General features: G+C 34.9%; 3 protein-coding genes across 5 annotated transcripts; all 3 read left to right on the forward strand.

Moving 5' to 3' along the window:
- Positions 1 to 473: 473 nt before the first annotated feature.
- On the forward strand, positions 474 to 3,180 carry LOC110633503 (uncharacterized). The gene is made up of 4 exons (XM_021782137.2): positions 474 to 707; positions 1,177 to 1,294; positions 1,387 to 1,615; positions 2,742 to 3,180. The coding sequence occupies exons 1-4, from the start codon at positions 556 to 558 to the stop codon at positions 2,768 to 2,770; spliced, it is 528 nt and encodes a 175-aa protein (XP_021637829.2). The 5' UTR covers positions 474 to 555; the 3' UTR covers positions 2,771 to 3,180.
- Positions 3,181 to 5,609: 2,429 nt separating this feature from the next.
- Positions 5,610 to 12,412, forward strand: LOC110633498 (uncharacterized). The gene is made up of 5 exons (XM_021782132.2): positions 5,610 to 5,946; positions 6,239 to 9,176; positions 10,026 to 10,595; positions 11,526 to 11,698; positions 11,830 to 12,412. The coding sequence occupies exons 1-5, from the start codon at positions 5,932 to 5,934 to the stop codon at positions 12,139 to 12,141; spliced, it is 4,008 nt and encodes a 1,335-aa protein (XP_021637824.2). The 5' UTR covers positions 5,610 to 5,931; the 3' UTR covers positions 12,142 to 12,412.
- A 572-nt stretch (positions 12,413 to 12,984) lies between these two features.
- LOC110633499 (uncharacterized) lies at positions 12,985 to 17,569 on the forward strand. 3 transcript variants are annotated; one of them, XM_058144542.1, is made up of 3 exons: positions 12,985 to 14,669; positions 15,895 to 17,144; positions 17,244 to 17,569. In XM_058144542.1, exon 1 carries the CDS (start codon positions 12,990 to 12,992, stop codon positions 14,406 to 14,408), a length of 1,419 nt encoding a protein of 472 aa, XP_058000525.1. In that variant the 5' UTR covers positions 12,985 to 12,989; the 3' UTR covers positions 14,409 to 14,669; positions 15,895 to 17,144; positions 17,244 to 17,569. The 3 variants fall into 3 exon arrangements, with proteins under 3 accessions (XP_058000525.1, XP_021637825.2, XP_058000524.1); XM_021782133.2 differs by having other exon boundaries at positions 15,895 to 16,064; positions 16,146 to 17,569; XM_058144541.1 differs by having other exon boundaries at positions 15,895 to 17,569.
- The last annotated feature ends 650 nt before the right edge of the window (positions 17,570 to 18,219 follow it).

Consider the following 18,219-nt stretch of genomic DNA (forward strand, 5'->3'; position numbering starts at 1 on the left):
TATTCTATTTCGTTATTTTATCATTCAAAATGTAATTTATAAGAGAATGAAAGAGATTTTTTTTTTTTATATGATGATAAAATTTTGTTTGTTTTATGAAAAATAATTTATATATAAAAAATAATTTAAAAAAAAATATTTTTTATAAAAATATTTACTTTATTTAATTATAAAATTAAATTAATGATAGGTGTTTATATTATACATGTATACATATTTTTATATTTTAATAAAATTATTAAAATTTAAAAAATAATTTTAATTTTTTTTAAATATATTTTATTGACTTATTTTTTTAAATACTTTAAATATATTTTCAATAAAATAAACGGTTAAGAGTGATGCTTATCATCATTTTATGGGCCAAAAAGGCCCATATCATTGCATGTGGGCTTAGATCGGATTATGCTCAAGTCCTACCCAAAAATTGGAAGACCCGCTCATTTTACTCACTCAAGGACTAGATAGAACTCATAGAAGAGAACAGAATCAACTGTAGGTCTGTAGCCAATCTCACTTTGGGCTAAGGAAGAGAGAGAGAGAGAGAGAGAGAGAATGGCAAGAGAAGTGTCGGAGAGTTGCATCGATAGCCTGCTGACGGAGATGGTGTCATCGTACTGCAATCGCTTCGACGCCAATAAACCTGAGCTCGCTGGCCGTCGGATCGAGGCCATTGGCTATCAGGTTGGCCACCAGCTCGCTGAACGGTACTACCCCAACCGCGCCTTTCCAATCCCCTAATTTTCAGCTTTAATTTTCCTTCTTTTTATGAATATTCTTGATTTCTGATATCTTGTCTACATATTATATATAAATTGTTTTGATCTTTTTCTTTGATTTTATATTTTTGCTCGTTAGATTAGATCTTCAAATCAGAAATATGTTGCTAGGTTCAAATTTTGAGTTTTTTTTTAGTTCATTTCTCAGGTGTTTGGTTTCCGAGAAAGTGTAAGAAAGGATAGGAAAACTTCGATTTGAAAATAAACTCCAACTTTCTTTTTCTTTCTTTATTTAAAATGATTAGTTGAGAGAGCATAATAAAGAAAAAGGAGAGAGAGGAGATATTCTTTGAATGGAATTATGATTTGGCTTATAAATCTAGAGTTGGTTATGCCCAGTTTTTAATATTTCAATGAGATAACTTTAAGGATGGAGTGAAAGTGTAAATTTTTTTAGGTATACCATGGAGCGGCCGCGGTTTAGTGATCATCTAGAGGCAATAAAGTTCATCTGTAAAGACTTCTGGTCTGAGGTCTTCAAGAAGCAAATAGACAACTTGAAAACAAATCATAGAGTAAGTTTGGGATTTTTTTGTTTTGTTTTCCTGGATGAAACTTTAAAATGTGCTTGCGGTAGATGACAAATTGGCTTGTGGTTATCTTGTAGGGCACTTTCGTATTGCAAGATAATAAGTTTCGATGGCTCGCACGGATGTCAGTTGATCCATCAATTGAAAATGTAGATTTGTCGCAAGATACTTCTGCACTGGCTGAAAACAAGGCTACCCAAGCAATGGGCATGCATCTCTATTTCCCTTGCGGAATCATACGGGGAGCTCTTTCAAACTTAGGAATCCCTTGTGCAGTTTCTGCTGACATATCCAATCTTCCAGCATGTGAGTAACTGGATTTTGAATACATTTTTCTCCCTTTTTCTAGTTTGCAGTGTGCATCATTTTGTGTATAGGAACATTCTATTCAAAAGTTTTTTGTTATTAAACTTATCTTGTTAGAGAGGAAATCTTATTTGAAGGCTTTTCATGTATGAAGTCCGTTGTGCTTGTTCAATTTCTTGTTAACAGGCTAGAAATGTCTTTGGATCACTTTGTAATAGTACAGTGACGTTGGTTTTCCTTTCACGTTCATTGGCATATGTTGCTGCAATTCTTTGTGATTTTAAACATTCTTCATCGGGCCATTAACTTCAAATACGGTCTTTGATTAACTCCAAATATGGTCTTTGATTTCTTGGTATGGTTGTCTCACTCTTACCAGAAAACGCCGCCATGTTCATTGCTAACTTCTCGTAAAAAGTAGCTAGTCCTTGCTTTCTACCATTTCACATAAATCTTCCATCCTTTTATTTTTTTGGTCCAGTTTTGCTTTCCTCGTTCCTTTATGCAATTTAGGGTCCATTTATTTTGAGCAGTCAGAAGCTTGACCAAATTCTTCAATCTCAAGTATTCTGTCATGATTTAGTCCACTGCAGCTTATCAATTTTCCCATTGCTCAATTCTGGCAAGTGGCAAGCTCATCAACATGTACGGTCAGTATTTGCAGCTTATAAAGGTTTTATTTTAATTTGCATTCTCAAGCCCTTCATAGATCTCTTTTGCATTCTGCTTTCCTTCATTTTAATTTAGTGATTTAAACTCTGAACTAGCTTTTTTTTGTTTTTTGGTATCTTTCAAGCCCCACGTACTTTTTTTCTTTTTTTTAACCTATTGTAATTTTGTATATATGAGTTTATCTAGTATTTACCTGATAATTTTTCATTCATTATGCTTAAATTTGGAGCTCTCTTGGTGATGGGCCTTCCTTATTTGGTCTAGTTGATAAGATGAGTTCTAGTGTTTTCTAATCCAACCCTGACCATATCTCAAACAGATCCTTTATGCTTTTTTCCTTTCCGTTTTGGTAAATTGAATCTGCTGAGATATTTATGGTTAACATAACTTTTAGTCATCTTGTCACAATAATTTTATTTGCTCAGTTGGAACTTTGAAATTAACATGTGAACAGGTTCATTTGTGGTACGTATAAAGGCTTGACGAGTGTATTGCAACAAATATGGGATCAAAATTAGGCCTTGAAGTATGTGCATCACCAAATTAGAATTTTTGTTTCCCCAATTTCTGTTCCCCTGTTTCTTCTTGATGAAAATGAAGCTGGTTTGAACAAGTACTCAATGTCCATAAACCATGTCCAAAGTCGTGACAATGAATTTGCTTAGACGGAGCATAATTTTAGTAGTTGGAAGATATTGTTAGTGACATGATTTTCCCTTTGTTATTGAGGTTGCCTGTGTGAAAGGCCATGCTGCCATGGTTGTATTTTGACGAGGCACTAGTTGCGTGAAACGGTTGGATGCACGCAGATATGTAATGCATGAAATGTGATTAAAATTCCATACTAAAATTTGTTCCATCATATATATATCATTTGAGCAATGGAGTCTGGATATTGTTTTTGTTCATTTGATTGAGAAATTGAGTCAAAATATTTACTGAAGAAGTTATTTGGGGCTGCATCATCTATTCATCTATAGAGACATTTAATTATCGTCTTTATTAAGCCTGGCCATGGTACGGTTGAAGTCCGAATACAAAATGGGATCGAAATTGGGCTATCTGAAATTGATTGACTTGAATCGGAAAATTGATTTTTTTTTTTTCCTTTGAAAAATAATAATAGTTAAATTTGATTAAAATTGAACTATAATTAGAGACAGCTTCCAATTCTGAGTATTTTGCACTATTAAATCTAAATAGTTTGTTCTGACTTGGAGCATAATCGCACTAACTGTCTGGTTTAGTAATCAAGGGACTTCCAAAATCAATGAGCAAATTCTAGGACAATAAATTTAATTTTATTCTACGGTTTGGATTAAAATTATCAATAAATTTTAGGGTTAGAATAATCTTTTAGGTAAGAGAACAGGAGAAAGGAAATAGAATGGTAGTTCCCCGAGCAATAGAAGTGCAGAAATGCCTTTTTTTTTTTTTTTAAGATAAATACATATATATAAATTAAAACAAAGAACACGCTTTTTAATAAAACAATTTTATTAGCCGTGTTAACTCTTATAAATCTACACAAATTAAATCAGAAATGCCCACTTCCTGTCAAGTAAATGGTGTAATGAATAAGTCCTATAGTAAGGCTCACTGAATGATGAGCCTCAGTTAAATATTTAATGCTGATTTAGCGTATCTTAGGCATTTAATGCTGATCTAGCATTTCTGAGATATTTAACGCAGATTTGGGTTTCTTATTTATTGTGAACTTCAGCCGGTTTCTGCTTAAGTAAGGACCGATGCGTTGAGTCGGAACTTGTTACTCACGAGCAAGAAATCAAAGTGAGAGTGTAAGAATAGCTGAGCCAAGAAATAAGTTTCTGCTATCAATAAAGCATTAACTATCTAATGGTGTCTATATATTTTATATCTCACTGATGTGGAGTTTTTTTTTTTTTAATTGGACAATTGAGGAAGTGGATATTTAAATATAATTTTATTAAATAATATATTTTTAATTATTGAATTATAATAATATATTTTTAATTATTGAATCAAACTGTATTACTGATGTTAAGAGATTTAAGTAATTCAATATCATACCATATTTGAATGTACCACCTTTATGTGATCAGGTGAATCAAATGTAATTTTGAGAGATTTGACGAATAAAACCAATCAAACTATACTTTTTTTTTTAAATAATAAGAATTTTTTTAAGATTTAAAAATCTTAAAGATTAAAAATAAATTTATTTTTTAAAAATAAAAAAATTAATTTAATTAAAATTAAATTAAATTGGGGTGGCAGTAAAATTAGAATCAGAGCTTTCAATTTTGAGTTTTTGGCACTATTAAATCAAAATCTTTTTCTGATTCGGAACATATAAAAATCACTCTGATGGTCAGGCCCAGTCAATGAGCAAATTTCATGAAAATTATTTTTATTTTATTTTTAAAATCTTAATTCTTAGCAATGTGTTTGAATGAGGAAAAGAAAATAATGAGAAAAAAAAATTAAAAAAAATAATTTTTTTAATATTTAAATATTGAAAGAAAAATATTAAAAGGAAAGTTATTTTTTAAATAGTAAAATTTAAAATTTCATTTCTAAATATTCATAAAAGAATTATAAAATATAAGAATATTTTTATACTTTTAAACATTTTTATTTTAACACTTTTATTTTTTATTTTAAAAATAAATTAAAAAATATAAAATTTATTTGGTCAAATACTTCTTTCCTATTATTTTTGTAAATATATTTTAGTATATTTCACTAATTAAATGCCCAAACAACATTTAGAGATATTTTATTTTTATTAAAGTTAGTCAAAAGTAAAAAATTGATGCTAACTTAAAAAAAAAAAAAAAAAAAAAAAAATATATATATATATATATATATATATATAAATTAATCCTGAATAAGAAATATTACACCTTTTATATTCATATATATTTAAAAAGAAGATTTATATAATTTTTTAATAATTATTTTTAATATAATTTATTTATTTAATATGAATATTATAATAAAAATTTATTTTTATTAAAATATAAAAAATTAACAAATCATTTTTTTACATAAAAAAATTTATAAGAAAAATAATAATTTTTTATAAAAATTTTACTTTTATTAGAATTTCTCAGTTTTTCCATAAAAGGATTTTATATTTTTAATATAGTTGTTGTTTCAAACAAAATTATTGAAACATTAACTATTAGATGAATTAAAAGTAGAAAAAATGATTGCAGTGTTTGCTCAATTAATTTTTTTTTAATTTATTTTTTATAATAAATAAATAAGTGTTAATTATTAAAAAAAAAATACATTCGCTAAAAAACAATTTACCTTTTCCTTTCTTTAGAAAAGAGAGCGCTCTCAATTCGTCGCAAGTGCAAAAGCGCTCTTTATCAATGAGAAGGAAGCCTTGTTTGGGTTGAAGACGGAACAGAGTGGAAATAAATCATCAATATTCTCTTGTTTCTCTCCTTGCAGTCACATCATTGACGCTTCTTTTTCCTCCTCAACTATTGCCATGTCAGTTTTATCATTGCCTCGCCGCCCAGAAACTGCTCCGAAGCAGGTTTCTTGCCATCTCCATTTCACCCTCTTGCTTTAGACTAAAGCCAGAGAAATAGCAGCTACCATATATATACTTATTAGGGTTTTGCAGAAAAGTTGTCCTTAGCCTGATGGGAGACAAAAAGGTTGGTTCTTTAGTAAACCCTCAATGTCTTAGTTGGTTGTACATTTTGCTTTCTTTATTTTTGGTTTCTTATGAAAGGGTTTATGATTTTCACTAGAAATTAATTTGATAGTGATTTTGCTTCTTGGGAAGGATCTAGATATGGAACTTGCCATTTTTGACTTCTAATTTCCTGTAATGCGGTTGTTGTGCTTGGCTTAGTTTGTAGATATGCTTGCATTATGAGAGTGTGCTCTGTTCATGCTTATTTATTTATTTATTTATTTTTAACTCCGTTTCTGTTCATTGAATAGGTTTTTGTTCCAATGGAGAATATAATGGACCATTTAAAACTAGCTGAGTTAAAGAAAGAGAATCTGCGCGAATCTTTTGATCAAGCACATGCACAAGCGTCTTCCATTCTCTTGTTTACTCTCCAATGGAAAGATTTAGAAGACCAGTTTGATTCGTTAAAGAATTCTTTATTAAAGCAAGCACAAGAAGTGGATTTGGAAAAGGAAAAATTAATGGAAAACACCCAAGTGCTCGAACAACGTGATCAAGAGGTTGAAATTAAGTTTAAATGGGTCAATGAACGCTTGGATGAGCTTCAAATGAAGGAAAAACAATTGGATTTGATTAAAAAGTTGATTCAGGAGTGCACTTTGGAGCTTAGTTTAAAAGAAAATCAATTGAATTTGGCTCGAAAAGAGGTCGAGGATTGTAATGGGAAGGTTAGTATGAAAAAAGAGCAACTGGGATTGGTGCAAAAGGAGCTTGATGAGTGTAATGAGGAGCTTAGTGTGAAAAAGAAGCAATTAGTTACAGTTCAAAAATCAATAGTGGAACTTACTGGGGAGCTTGAATTGAAGGAGATGAATTTAGGTTTGGTTAAAATGAAGGTTGAGGAGTGTTGCAAGGAACTTTTTGCAAAAGATCAGCAATTGGGATCAGTGCAGAAGTCACTTCACGAATGTTCCAAGGAGCTTGAAACAAAAGAGAGTGATTTAGAGAAGGTGAAAATTTTGACTACAGATTGTAATGATGAACTTGAGCTGAAAGAGAGGGAGTTGGATGCATTAAAGAACTTGATTAGTGATTGTAAGTGTGAGCTCAAGTTGAATGAGAAGCAGTTGGGAATGCTGCAGGAATTGACTGAGAAATGTTCTGGCAAACTTGACTTGAAAGAGAGTCAAGTGGGTCAAATTCAAAAATCAATTGATCAGTGCCTGATGGAGCTTGATTTGAAAAAGAAGGAACTTGATGCAACCCAAAAAATGACCAAGGAATGCCAGAAAGAGGTTAACTTGAAAATGAAGGAACTGAGCAGAGTCCAGATATTGATTAAGGACATGTTGGACGATCTTCATTCAAAAGAGAATCATCTTGATTCCATCAAAGCGTTGATTGAAGAAAACACTGAAGAACTTGAAGCTAAAGAGCAACAATATGATGCAATAAATAAGTCTATCAATGAGTGTTCTGCAAAGCTTACAATGAAGGAGAAAGAGATGGAGTTGATTGAAAAATCTATTAGAAATCTCTCTTCAAAGCGTCAGTCAGAAGAGAAGAAATTAGATTCTGTCGAGATGTTGATTGAGGAGAGTTTGAAAGATCTTGATTCAAAAATGGAACATCTTGATTCCATCAAAGTGTTGATTGAAGAAAAAGCTGAAGAACTTGAAGCTAAAGAGAAACAACATGATGCAATAAAGAATTCTATCAATGAGTGTTCTGCAAAGCTGAAAATGAAAGAGACAGAGGTGGAGTTGATTGAAAAATCAATTAGAAATCTTTCTTCAAAGCTTCAGGCAGAAGAGAAGAAATTAGATTCTGTCCAGAAGTTGATTGAGGAGAGGTTGAAAGATCTTGGTTCAAAAGAGAAACATCTTGATTCCATCAAAATGTTGATTGAAGAAAATGCTGAAGAACTTGAAGCTAAAGAGAAACAACATGATGCAATAAAGAATTCTATTAATGACTGCTGTGCAGAGCTGACATTGAAAGAGAAAGAGGTGGAGAGGATTGAAAAATCTATTATAAAGTTCTCCTCAAAGCTTCAGTTAGAAGAGAAGAAATTACATGTTGTCCAAAAGTATGCAAAACGGCGGGCCAAGGAATTTAATTTAAAAGAAAAGGAGCTCAGTTCACTCAAAGACACAATGAAAACATATTGTGTTGATCTCGAATTGAAAGACAGGGAATATAATGCTGTTCGAGAATCTATTGGAGAACGGAATGAAGAACTTAAATTGAAGAAGGAGCTGCTGCAATCAGTCCAAATATCAATCATAGAGTGCAGTGAGGAGCTTGAAGCTATGAAGAAACAGCGAAGCACTGTCCAAAAATCAATTGCAGAATGCTCTGAAGAGCTTGAATCAAAAAAGAAGAGTATTGATTTGATGGAAAAATCTTTGAAAGAATGCTCTGATAACCTTGCATTAAAAGAGGCAGAATTGGATTCAATACAAAGATTTCACAAAGAGCATGAAGAAAAGAAGAAGTATTTTGATTCCCTGGAAAGAACATTAGAAGAATGCTGGGAAAAACTTCAAATGAAAGAGAGGCAATTTGAAGAAAGTGTGAAGAAGTTTGAACTAGAAAGAGAACAATTTGATTTAATGCAAAAATCAGTCGAAGAACGATGTAAACAATTGGAATTGAAAGAGAAACAATTGAATGACAATTTTCATTCACAATTAGCAATTGTGCAACCTGGGAATTTGATGCTTAACAATACTGGTAATTCTCTATCTGTGGGTTGTCAAAACTTTATCACAAATGATGGACAAAAGCTGCAGTTGCTCTTGAATGAACATTTGAGAAATCATGATTTGGTTCACAACGAAGTCTTCACGGCTATTCAAAAGTCACCAGACCCAGGAAAGTTGGTATTAGATGCTATGCATGGGTTTTACCCCCAAGGTTTGAAGAAGGGGGATGTGGAGTTTGATTTGAGTGTCATTAGGAGGAGTTGTACCACTCTGTTGGAGCAGTTGCTGAAAGTATCCCCACAGATTAAGCCAGAAATAAAACAACAGGCAATGAAGCTCGCCGGTGAGTGGAAGGCAAGGATGAGTGCAGTGAAAGAGAACTCTCTGGAGGTGTTAGGTTTTTTGCAGCTTTTGGGTGCCTTTAAACTGTACTCTGCTTTCAGCCCTGATGAGATTCAAAGTCTTCTTGATACTGTTTCTCAGCACAGGCAGGCACCTGAATTAAGACAGGCTTTTGGAAATGCAGAGAGTTTATCTGGTAAGTTCTGTCTTTCACTTATTGTTCCTGAATATTTTGTTTATAGAGTGCTCCTTGTTCACCACTATGAATCTCATTGTTGATCTAATCATCTTTGCTGAAAGCCATTGTTGGTGATTGCAATACTTACAGGTTATTTATTAAGTTTTGTGTATTTCCACTATGTTCTGTCAAGCAAATGAATTGGGTATTTCTACATGGGCATTCATGTATGCATGTATATCTATATCAAGAAGATATTTATGGTCCTTCCTTCTGTCCTTCTATTTAATAGGGTTGCCTTTTGGGCAGTTTTTCTGCTGTTTCCTATTATTCTGCCTTCTGTTCCTATTGCTGCAGATTCATATATGATTATTGGTGTCTTAGGCTTGCTTTTTATGGATGCATTTTTCTTTTTGCCAATCTTAGACATATGCATAAAATCTTGGGATCAAATCTCAGGCAGGGATTAGTTTGGTGATATGGGGTCGATTATGTGGGTGGGTATGGATTCTTCTTTCGAGTGCCAAGAGAAGAAGGAAAAATGAAAGCAAATAAACTTAATGTGACATAATGGTTCACTTCTGATAGGAAAGATAAAACTTATTTGGTAAACCATTCACACTGCCACTGTCAACTCCTATAAACTTCAAGATTTTGAACTTGTAATTTTCTGCAATTGCTCTAAAATTCTTTGGTCCATGATTATAGGTTGGTTACCTTCAATATTTTAGTGCTGTTTGACATTTTGAAGGACCTTATTATTGTCAAAAAAACTCTACTTAATAGTAGCTTAGGTTATAATAGTTTCAAGATATCTGTGATCATGATCTATTTCAATAACAATGGTTTCATACTTCACTTGCTTAGGGAGCAACAATTCATTTTCCCATGTAAAAGTTGAGCAAATGGAGCATTTGCATGTCAGTGATCCAGTATGTTCTTCATCTGCAAATTTTCAGTCCACTGTGATCACAGAAGGTAGTTTTCTTTTGTTCCAAAATGAGGAATTGGGTGAGTATGATTTGAAGCCCCAAGAAGTTTTAGCTGTCCTTAAGTTTTCACCAGACCCAGCAAAGTTTGTTTTGGATGTGATGCAAGGGTCATATTTCCACCACTGGAAGAATGAGGGTGGAGGACTTGATGCAAGTGTTTTCAGGAGTAAGGTCCTACTGTTGGAGCAGCTGATGAAAGTCTCACCAAAAATAAGTCCTCCAGTGAAAGAAGCAGCTAAAAAGTTGGCAGTTTCCTGGAAAGTAAATATAGGATTGCAGACAGAGAATCAAATGGAAGTTTGGGCTTTTTTGCTTTTTTTGGCTATATATGGATTAGTGTCTTTTTTTGGTGGAGACGAGATTTTAGGGCTTATTGATATTGTTGCTCATCTCAGACAGGCTCCTGAAATATGTCGGATCCTTGGTTTCACTGCTAAGATCTTTGGTAAGTTCCCTAACAATCCACTCGACATCTCTGTGTGTATTGGCATATTTCATGCAATATGTGTGCATTTGTGAGTCATATATGCGATTTTGCATGTGTATGTTGTGTGCATTGTCCTATCTTCTTTGACTTATTGTGCATTTTTTCCAGTGTACTTGTGTTTTTGTTTTTGGGTTTCTTTTAGACGTTTATTCTTTGCGATTTATTCAAATTCTTATATTGCCATTTACTTTTGAATGTTTAACATAGATTTTGTTGCTTGGAAAATTTTAGCTATTAGATATTGTTCTTCCCAATCTAATTTGCTGTGTATTTGTGGTGGTTTACAAAGTGGAATATTAGAAATATGGGGCTTTTAGTTAGAGAGCATGCATCTTGGGTTTTCTGGTTGAATTGATGCAGTATATAAAGGTTGAACCGTCGAAGGCAAAATGGTGAGATTGTTCTGTTTAGTGTCTCTTTTAGTTATTATGTGTATGAATTTTAGTTTTTGACAGCTAGTTTCTTGCATTAGTTTGTCATAAACATGAACTAAGAGAGATTCTTTTAATGTGGCAAGTGAAGAAAAACTGGTACTTTGGTAAAATTTCTTCATATGAATATAGTGCATTCCATGATATTTCTGAAAAACCAAGTAAAAGGTATTAGGAATTGAAAAAGAGAGCATTTTCTAATAGTAGTATAATCAGTTGGATGGTCCTCCATAAAACAGCTTTCCGCTCTTATAATTTATGGTTCTGATACTTATGTTTCTGTATTGTTGTACCATCCTTGTTCATTGACATGTAGGGATCACTTGATTAATTATGATTTCGTTTTCCCTTTATTTGTCTTTTTGTTGCTGCAAAATGTTGATTTCGCCATCTGATTTGGCAGTTAGGTGTGTGAAGCCCGCAACTTCTCTTTTTTAACAATTTTTTAATTTGCCAGTGTTGGTTCAGAATCTTCTTCAAAGGAAACAACATATAGAGGCTGCTAGATTTAGTTATGCATATGGGCTAGTTGAAGATTTCTCTCCAGAGGTCATCCTGCAAAAACACGTGGATAACATAAAGAGGAGTGCATACATCTCCCTTTATGGAAAGGATTTGCCTGAAGCACAGGCATGTCAAATGCTTCTTTTGCCCTGCCAATTTTATTTGCTTCCCAGCCACTGATCCAATTGTCATTATACGTGCACTCATGTTCTCAATTACATGGAAATCATATTTGTTGATTACGGATCTTTTTGCAGGTTGAGGCCATAGATAAAGGAGTAGCTGCTCTTAGAACCATATTAGAATGCGTAGCAGATTACAAGCTTGAATCCAGATTTCCAACTCAAAAGGTCACAGATCTCATCGTTGAGCTGGAAAAGCAAAAGGCAAGCATCAGAGGCTCTCTACCAGCCCCTCCTTTTGTTGTTCAACCACAAGTGCAAGGTGGAAATAATCACACTATTGGCACATCTGGCCCCAAGCCATCGCTACATAACCAGAACTCGAGGGATAGATTGCAATTCCAGGGTAATAACAAGCGTCCCAAGATAAGCTTCCTAAGGTTGTAGCTTTGCTCCAGGGAAAAATGGCTGTGGTAGCTGGGTTCTTTCTAAGTTTATGTCATAGGGCTTTTGTCAGTATATATCTTGTGATCTTGACTCTCATCTAACCCTCCACTCTCCTCTTTTGCTGTATCAGAAGCTTGTGAGTAATCTGCTTGTTTTTGCTTCAGACTTTGTGTTAACCTAGTAGTGAAGTTCCATCTTTGATGGCCAACTCTTTTGTACAGAAACCAAAAGCATCTAAAAGGAAGTATATTTAGCCATGTTTTATATTGAATATTTTGTTAATCTAATGATGAATGTTAGCAATGTACAGCTTAATGATCAATTGAGAAGAGAAAGTAAGAATACAAAAGCGCTAATTTTATTTTGAATCATCACCTGACGTGATCATTATCATTGTTATCATTAGAAATTTAAGTAAAAATATTTTGTTTTTATTAATAATAAAAATAAATTTATTTACCAAATTAAATTTGTTTAGTTATTATTTATAATTGTTTAATTAAAATACAGTCTTATAATGAAAAGAAAAAAATGAAACTAAATGGTGTTTGATTAGGAATTTCTTTTATATTCACTATTTATATAATTTGAATTAACAAAAAAAATTTCTATGAACGAACCATAAAATTTTATTTGGCAATTATAATCATGTGAAATTGCATTATAAATTATCATAATTATTGATTTTTTTTTTCTGTAATTATCTATTTCTTAAGTGGGCCAAGCGAGGCAAGCCTCAACTTACCCGGCCCATAAGCAAACAGGCACTACCGTTATCGATAGTTCGATACTACATCACAGTCCGTCATTATACTACCTCAAAAAACCTGTCCCCCAAGTTCCATCTCATGGGCCCTACCCGGTACTCTTTTCCTCCGCTTGGACGGATTCTGGGTTTCCCTCCATTTTTTCTTCTCTCCATAGAAGCTTTTTACGTATGCATTACTAGGGTTAGGGTTTTGGTTTTCATTGAAGTATTGGAAGCTTTTTACATATGTCCTGTTACTATGATGGGGGAGACAATTTCCTCTGAGTTGAATCTCAGCGAGTTGAGGAAGCAAAGCATCCGCCGAACAATCGATCAACTTCAAGATCGCGCTTCTTCGATTCTAATGCTTACTCTTCAATGGAGGGAGAGAGAAGAGCACTTTGAGTCCACTCACAATGCCATCGATGGACGCGCCGCGGAACTCCACCCAATCCAGGAATCAGTAGAACAAAATTTGAAGGACGTTAAGAAGAGAGAGAAGGAATTGGAAGTAGTGCGAGAGTCTGTTAATGGGAGGTTGAGAGAGATTGTGGCTAGGGAGAAGGAGTTTGAGTTGAGTCAAAGGAAGGAGATTGAAGAGAGGAAGAGAATGATTGAGAGGATTGAGAAATCAAGAAGAAAGCTTGAGGTGGTGAGACAATCTACACGGAGAAAGTTGAGAGAGCTTAAAGATGCGGAGGAGAAGCTTGAGTTGTTTAATATTTCAAATCAAGAGAAAGCTGACGATATTAGGGTTATTGAGAGAGAGCTTAATGAGAGATTGAAAGGGGTTGAAGCGAAAGAGAAGAAATGCGAACACTTCTTCAGTGAGTTGAAAGTGAAAGAGAAACAAGTTGAGGATCATTCCAAAGAGCTTGCACTCAGGGATGAGCATTTTAGTGGACGGTTTATAGAACTAGAATTGAAACTAGAATTGAAGGAAGAGAATCTTGGGGAACGATGCGCAGAATTGAAATTGAAAGATGAGAAGGTTGAGGAGCGATTCAAAGAGCTTGAATTGAAGGAGAAGCATATTCAAACACGATGTGAGGAAATGGAGTTGGAAAACAAGAAGCTTATGGAACGATGTGAAGAACTTGAATTGAAGGAGAAGCAACTTGAAAATCGTTGTAGAGAGCTTGAATTGGTAGATAAGGAGTTCACAGAAAGGGTGAAAGAATTTGAATTAGAGGAGAGGCAACTTGAAGAAAGATTTAAGAAATTTTATTTGAAAGAAAAACAATTAGTTAATAGCCATATGAACCTTGTTAAGATTGAGCCACCACAATCTCATGCTAATATTCATTTTTCTGATAGAAAGTCCTTGCAAATGTTCTTAAATGATCATTGCAAGGATTATGATTTGATGAGGAACGAAGTACTTAATGCTCTGAGACTCTCATCAGACCCTACAAAGCTTGTTTTAGATGCAATGGAAGGGTTTTATGCTTTCAATTTGAAGAAAGGAGATTTTGTATTTGAAAAGCCGTTGTTAGAAGGAGTTGCATTGTCTTATTAGAACAATTGAAGAGCATATCGCCAGAAATTAGGCCCGATGTTAAAAAAGATGCAATGGAACTTGCCATTGATTGGATAACAAAAATGAAGGTAGATGCCGAACATTCTCTCCAGGTCTTGGGATTTTTGCAGCTTTTGGCTACTTATGGATTGGCCTCTGCCTTTGACACTGATGAGCTCTTAATACATTTGGAGATTGTAGCGCAGCATGCCCAGGCTCCTGAATTATTTCGTGTCCTGGATTTGACATAAAAGATATCTGGTAAGTGTCTAAAGTCTAGGCTTCATGAATTTTACTACATATGTACATGCATATGCATTTGTAGACAATTGCTGTCCTGTATTTTCTCTACACTGAGTACTGTATTCTTTTGAGTTTGCAATTTTTTCTTACTTAGCAAAGACAAAATGCATATGATCAAACACTTTACTATTTTCTGAGGTGTGAATGCAGAATTGTGAAGGGTATTTGTGGGAGAATGTAACCGCAGCATATGATCGTCCTCTGATATAGTGGGTTGTGTGATTTGCTCTGTACTATTTGGTCATCAAGAAATTAGTTGCAGAATGACAAGATAATAACTGATGACACATTTTAAGACATGTAAAGTATATAATTACTAATTTATTAGAATTGTTTGGAATTATTTCCACATTTTTCACAAAAATGGCTTGTGCTTGTTTTATTTGAGAAGTGCTACTGTCATTTTCTCATTTTGTCTCCTTAGTAAGTTCATATTACTAAAAAGGAAAATCAATCTCAATTGAAGGCTATTCGTGTCATGCACGTTGTCCTTTTCTAAATTTGCCTCACAAATATTATCTATCTTTATTTTGAATATGGCCCCTGACATGGAAAATTCATTGATCTTCTATTAGGCTTCATTTGCATAGGCTTGCATTTGAAATGAATGAGGATTTGGATTAAAAAATTATAAAATTTTAACATAATGTCAAATTCAAATATCTCATAATTTGGAATTCACATCTATCCAAATGGAGCCTTTCATTTATCTATCGTATGTGCATATATTTGAAACCATGTTAGGTTGGATTTTCTCAAGTCTTTTGCAGGCATATTATTTACTTGGCTTGCTTAATTTTTCCCCCCTCCAAGAACTTGAAATTTTGTGAGATTTCTTTCATGTAAGAGTTTGGTTGATGTGATAACATCAAGAAGTGTAATTCTTGGACTCTATCATGGGATGCAAATCTGAATTCCCTTCCCCATCCCCCTTTTCCTTCTTAATTGTAGTAAGTGCAAGGGGCACTTTATCCTACTTCCACTAAATCTCTTCTGTGTTTCCTAGTTCTTTTCCTAGTAAGAAACAACCAGAGCTGATCTTTCGAAGAGATTTTAGAATTCCATGAAGCTCAGCTGAATCATCTCTAATTTAAATCAAGTGGCTCGCTATGCTCGTTTGTTTGCTCTTTTTTCGGTGCTCTATGGGGCCATATGACCGCAACTTTTCATTTTTGTGGAACAGGATTTCTTCAAAATCTAATAGAAAAGAACCAATAAATTGAGGCCATTAGGTTCATCTATGCATTTGAGCTGGTCAATGAGTTCCCACCTGTACCTTTATTGGAAATTTATTTGGAGGATTCCAGGAGTGTTGCCAGAAAAGGGTGGAGAGGCAAATCAATTCAAGCACAGGTTTGTTTATATTTTGCTGTAACAGTGCCTTCTCATTAGTTTTGCTGTCTTACGAATATATTTACAATGACTTGCTGACAGATTGAGGCCATGAATAAAAGAGTCATTAATATAAGGGCTGCACTGGGATATATTGAAGATTACGAGATTAAATCTAAACTGTCACCCAAGTACCTGAGGCAACAAATAAGATCTCTGGAAGATGCAAATTCAACTAGGAAAGCTCTGTTGGCAGCTAAGCCACCATCTGATAGGAAGAAATGTTTTGCCCCCAAGGTTGCTGCTGCCATTTGTGGCTCTGCACCTCAATCCGAGTCCATCAGAAGTCCTGCTCTCATCTCTCCAACGAAGGCCTCAACCATGGGGCCTGCCTCTGCCCCATCACAACAGCAGGGCAGAACTAAGGGTCCTTGCACAGCTGTCTCAGTAAATGATGATCCAAGTGCATTTTTGATGCTGCTTCTGCTATTAACACATCATCTCCTTCAATTGCTAACTCCACTGCTACCCCTGCTGACACTCCTGAAACAGTCGCCTCCTCTCCAGCCACTGCCATCACTGATCACATCACAACCTTCTCTCCTTCTACTGGTGCCTCTACCGCTGCATCTGCCTCTGCCTTCTCCTCCTCTGCAACCACTCTTAGCACTGTTGGTCACATCACAGCCGCCTCCATCTCCCCAGCCATTTCATCACCTTTAGCTACCATCCCCAAGACTGGAACAGATAAGCAGGTTAGCAAGAAGCATCCTCGGATAGCTGTCTCAGTAAATGAATATGATGATCTAAGTACATTTGTTGGTGCTGCTTCTGCTATTACCACATCATCTCCTCCAATTGCTAACTCCACTGCTACCCCTGCTAACACTCATGAAACAGTCGCCTCCTCCTCTCCAGCCACTGCCATCACAGATCCCATCACACCGCCTGTCCTCCAACTGGTGCCTCTACTGCTGCACTGCTTCTGCCTTCTCCTCCTTTGCAACTGCTGTTAGCACTGTTCGTCCCATCACAGCCACCTCCATCTCCCCAACTGTTTCATTAGCTTTAGCTATTCCCAAGACTGGAACAGAAAATCAGGTTAGCAGACCTTGAACATTTGTATTATCAGGGAAGCGTCGAAAAGCCTTTGGTAGTATTAGTCGTGTCATTCATCCAATGCAATCTCGTTTCCTGCAGCCAGCAAGTCTGTTTATGGTTCATGGTGCACCTTACTTGAATACAACAGCCAGACATCATAGTTTGCGTGGCTACCCCCCTTTGAACTTGTAGTTCGGCTACTTGTATTATAATTATGCAACTCCTTATCAGGGGAACATGCCTAGAAATTCTGGTTACCATTGGAGGCCTTAGCTTAGAGACTGCCTTGTAGAGCAGGAAGGAGTAGAGAAGCAGGTTGAGGGAGCTTGAAGTCAGAAAAAGGTAATTTGATTTTAGTAGAGATTTGGTGGTTGAAGAAGAGATACATGGATTGATACGCTAGGTTCGGTTAAAATTGAAAGACATTGACATGTGATACAGCAACTGAAGTAGGACCTATGATTTCAAAACGTTCCAGAGAGAATTAGGGGAATATTACTTTTATTATCATTTTATATAGGTTACAATATATATACAAGGCTAAATGGGAGTATTGCTTTTCCACCATTTTCAATCAATGACGGATATGGGAATTTGCAGCTTTAGCAACAAAAATTTGCTACTCAACTTCAAGAAAGCATGGTTTTCCTTGGAATTCAGAGACTCAAACCTTACTTTCAAAATCGTAATGTTCTTGAAGCATCCCAAGGCCAATTAATTCCTTCATAATTGTGTTTTCCGCTTGTGTCCTTCACAACCTTCCCTGGTTTTCTGGTATTAGACCTTGAACCAACAAAAAAAACATAAATACCCCGATCTCCTCCCCTGTTTTTTCTGCTCTATTTTCCACGGCCGGCAAGTTGATGCAATACCGTCCCCACAGCCCCAACCGTGCCCTAATATCACTTCTCTGTTCTGTCTCCTTTCTTTGTCCAAGTCTGTTCCTGCAAAACCGTCTCAATTTCCCCAGATTCAAGATTCTATGGCATCCAAAATTGGACCTGCCAGGACTTAGCAATAGCATCGTTCTCCTCTTCTACCTCTCCCAAAATGGTGTAGGCCTTGAAAATTTCAG

Source organism: Hevea brasiliensis, chromosome 3, assembly GCF_030052815.1.
Source record: "Hevea brasiliensis isolate MT/VB/25A 57/8 chromosome 3, ASM3005281v1, whole genome shotgun sequence".
In the NCBI taxonomy this organism is placed as follows: domain Eukaryota; kingdom Viridiplantae; phylum Streptophyta; class Magnoliopsida; order Malpighiales; family Euphorbiaceae; genus Hevea; species Hevea brasiliensis.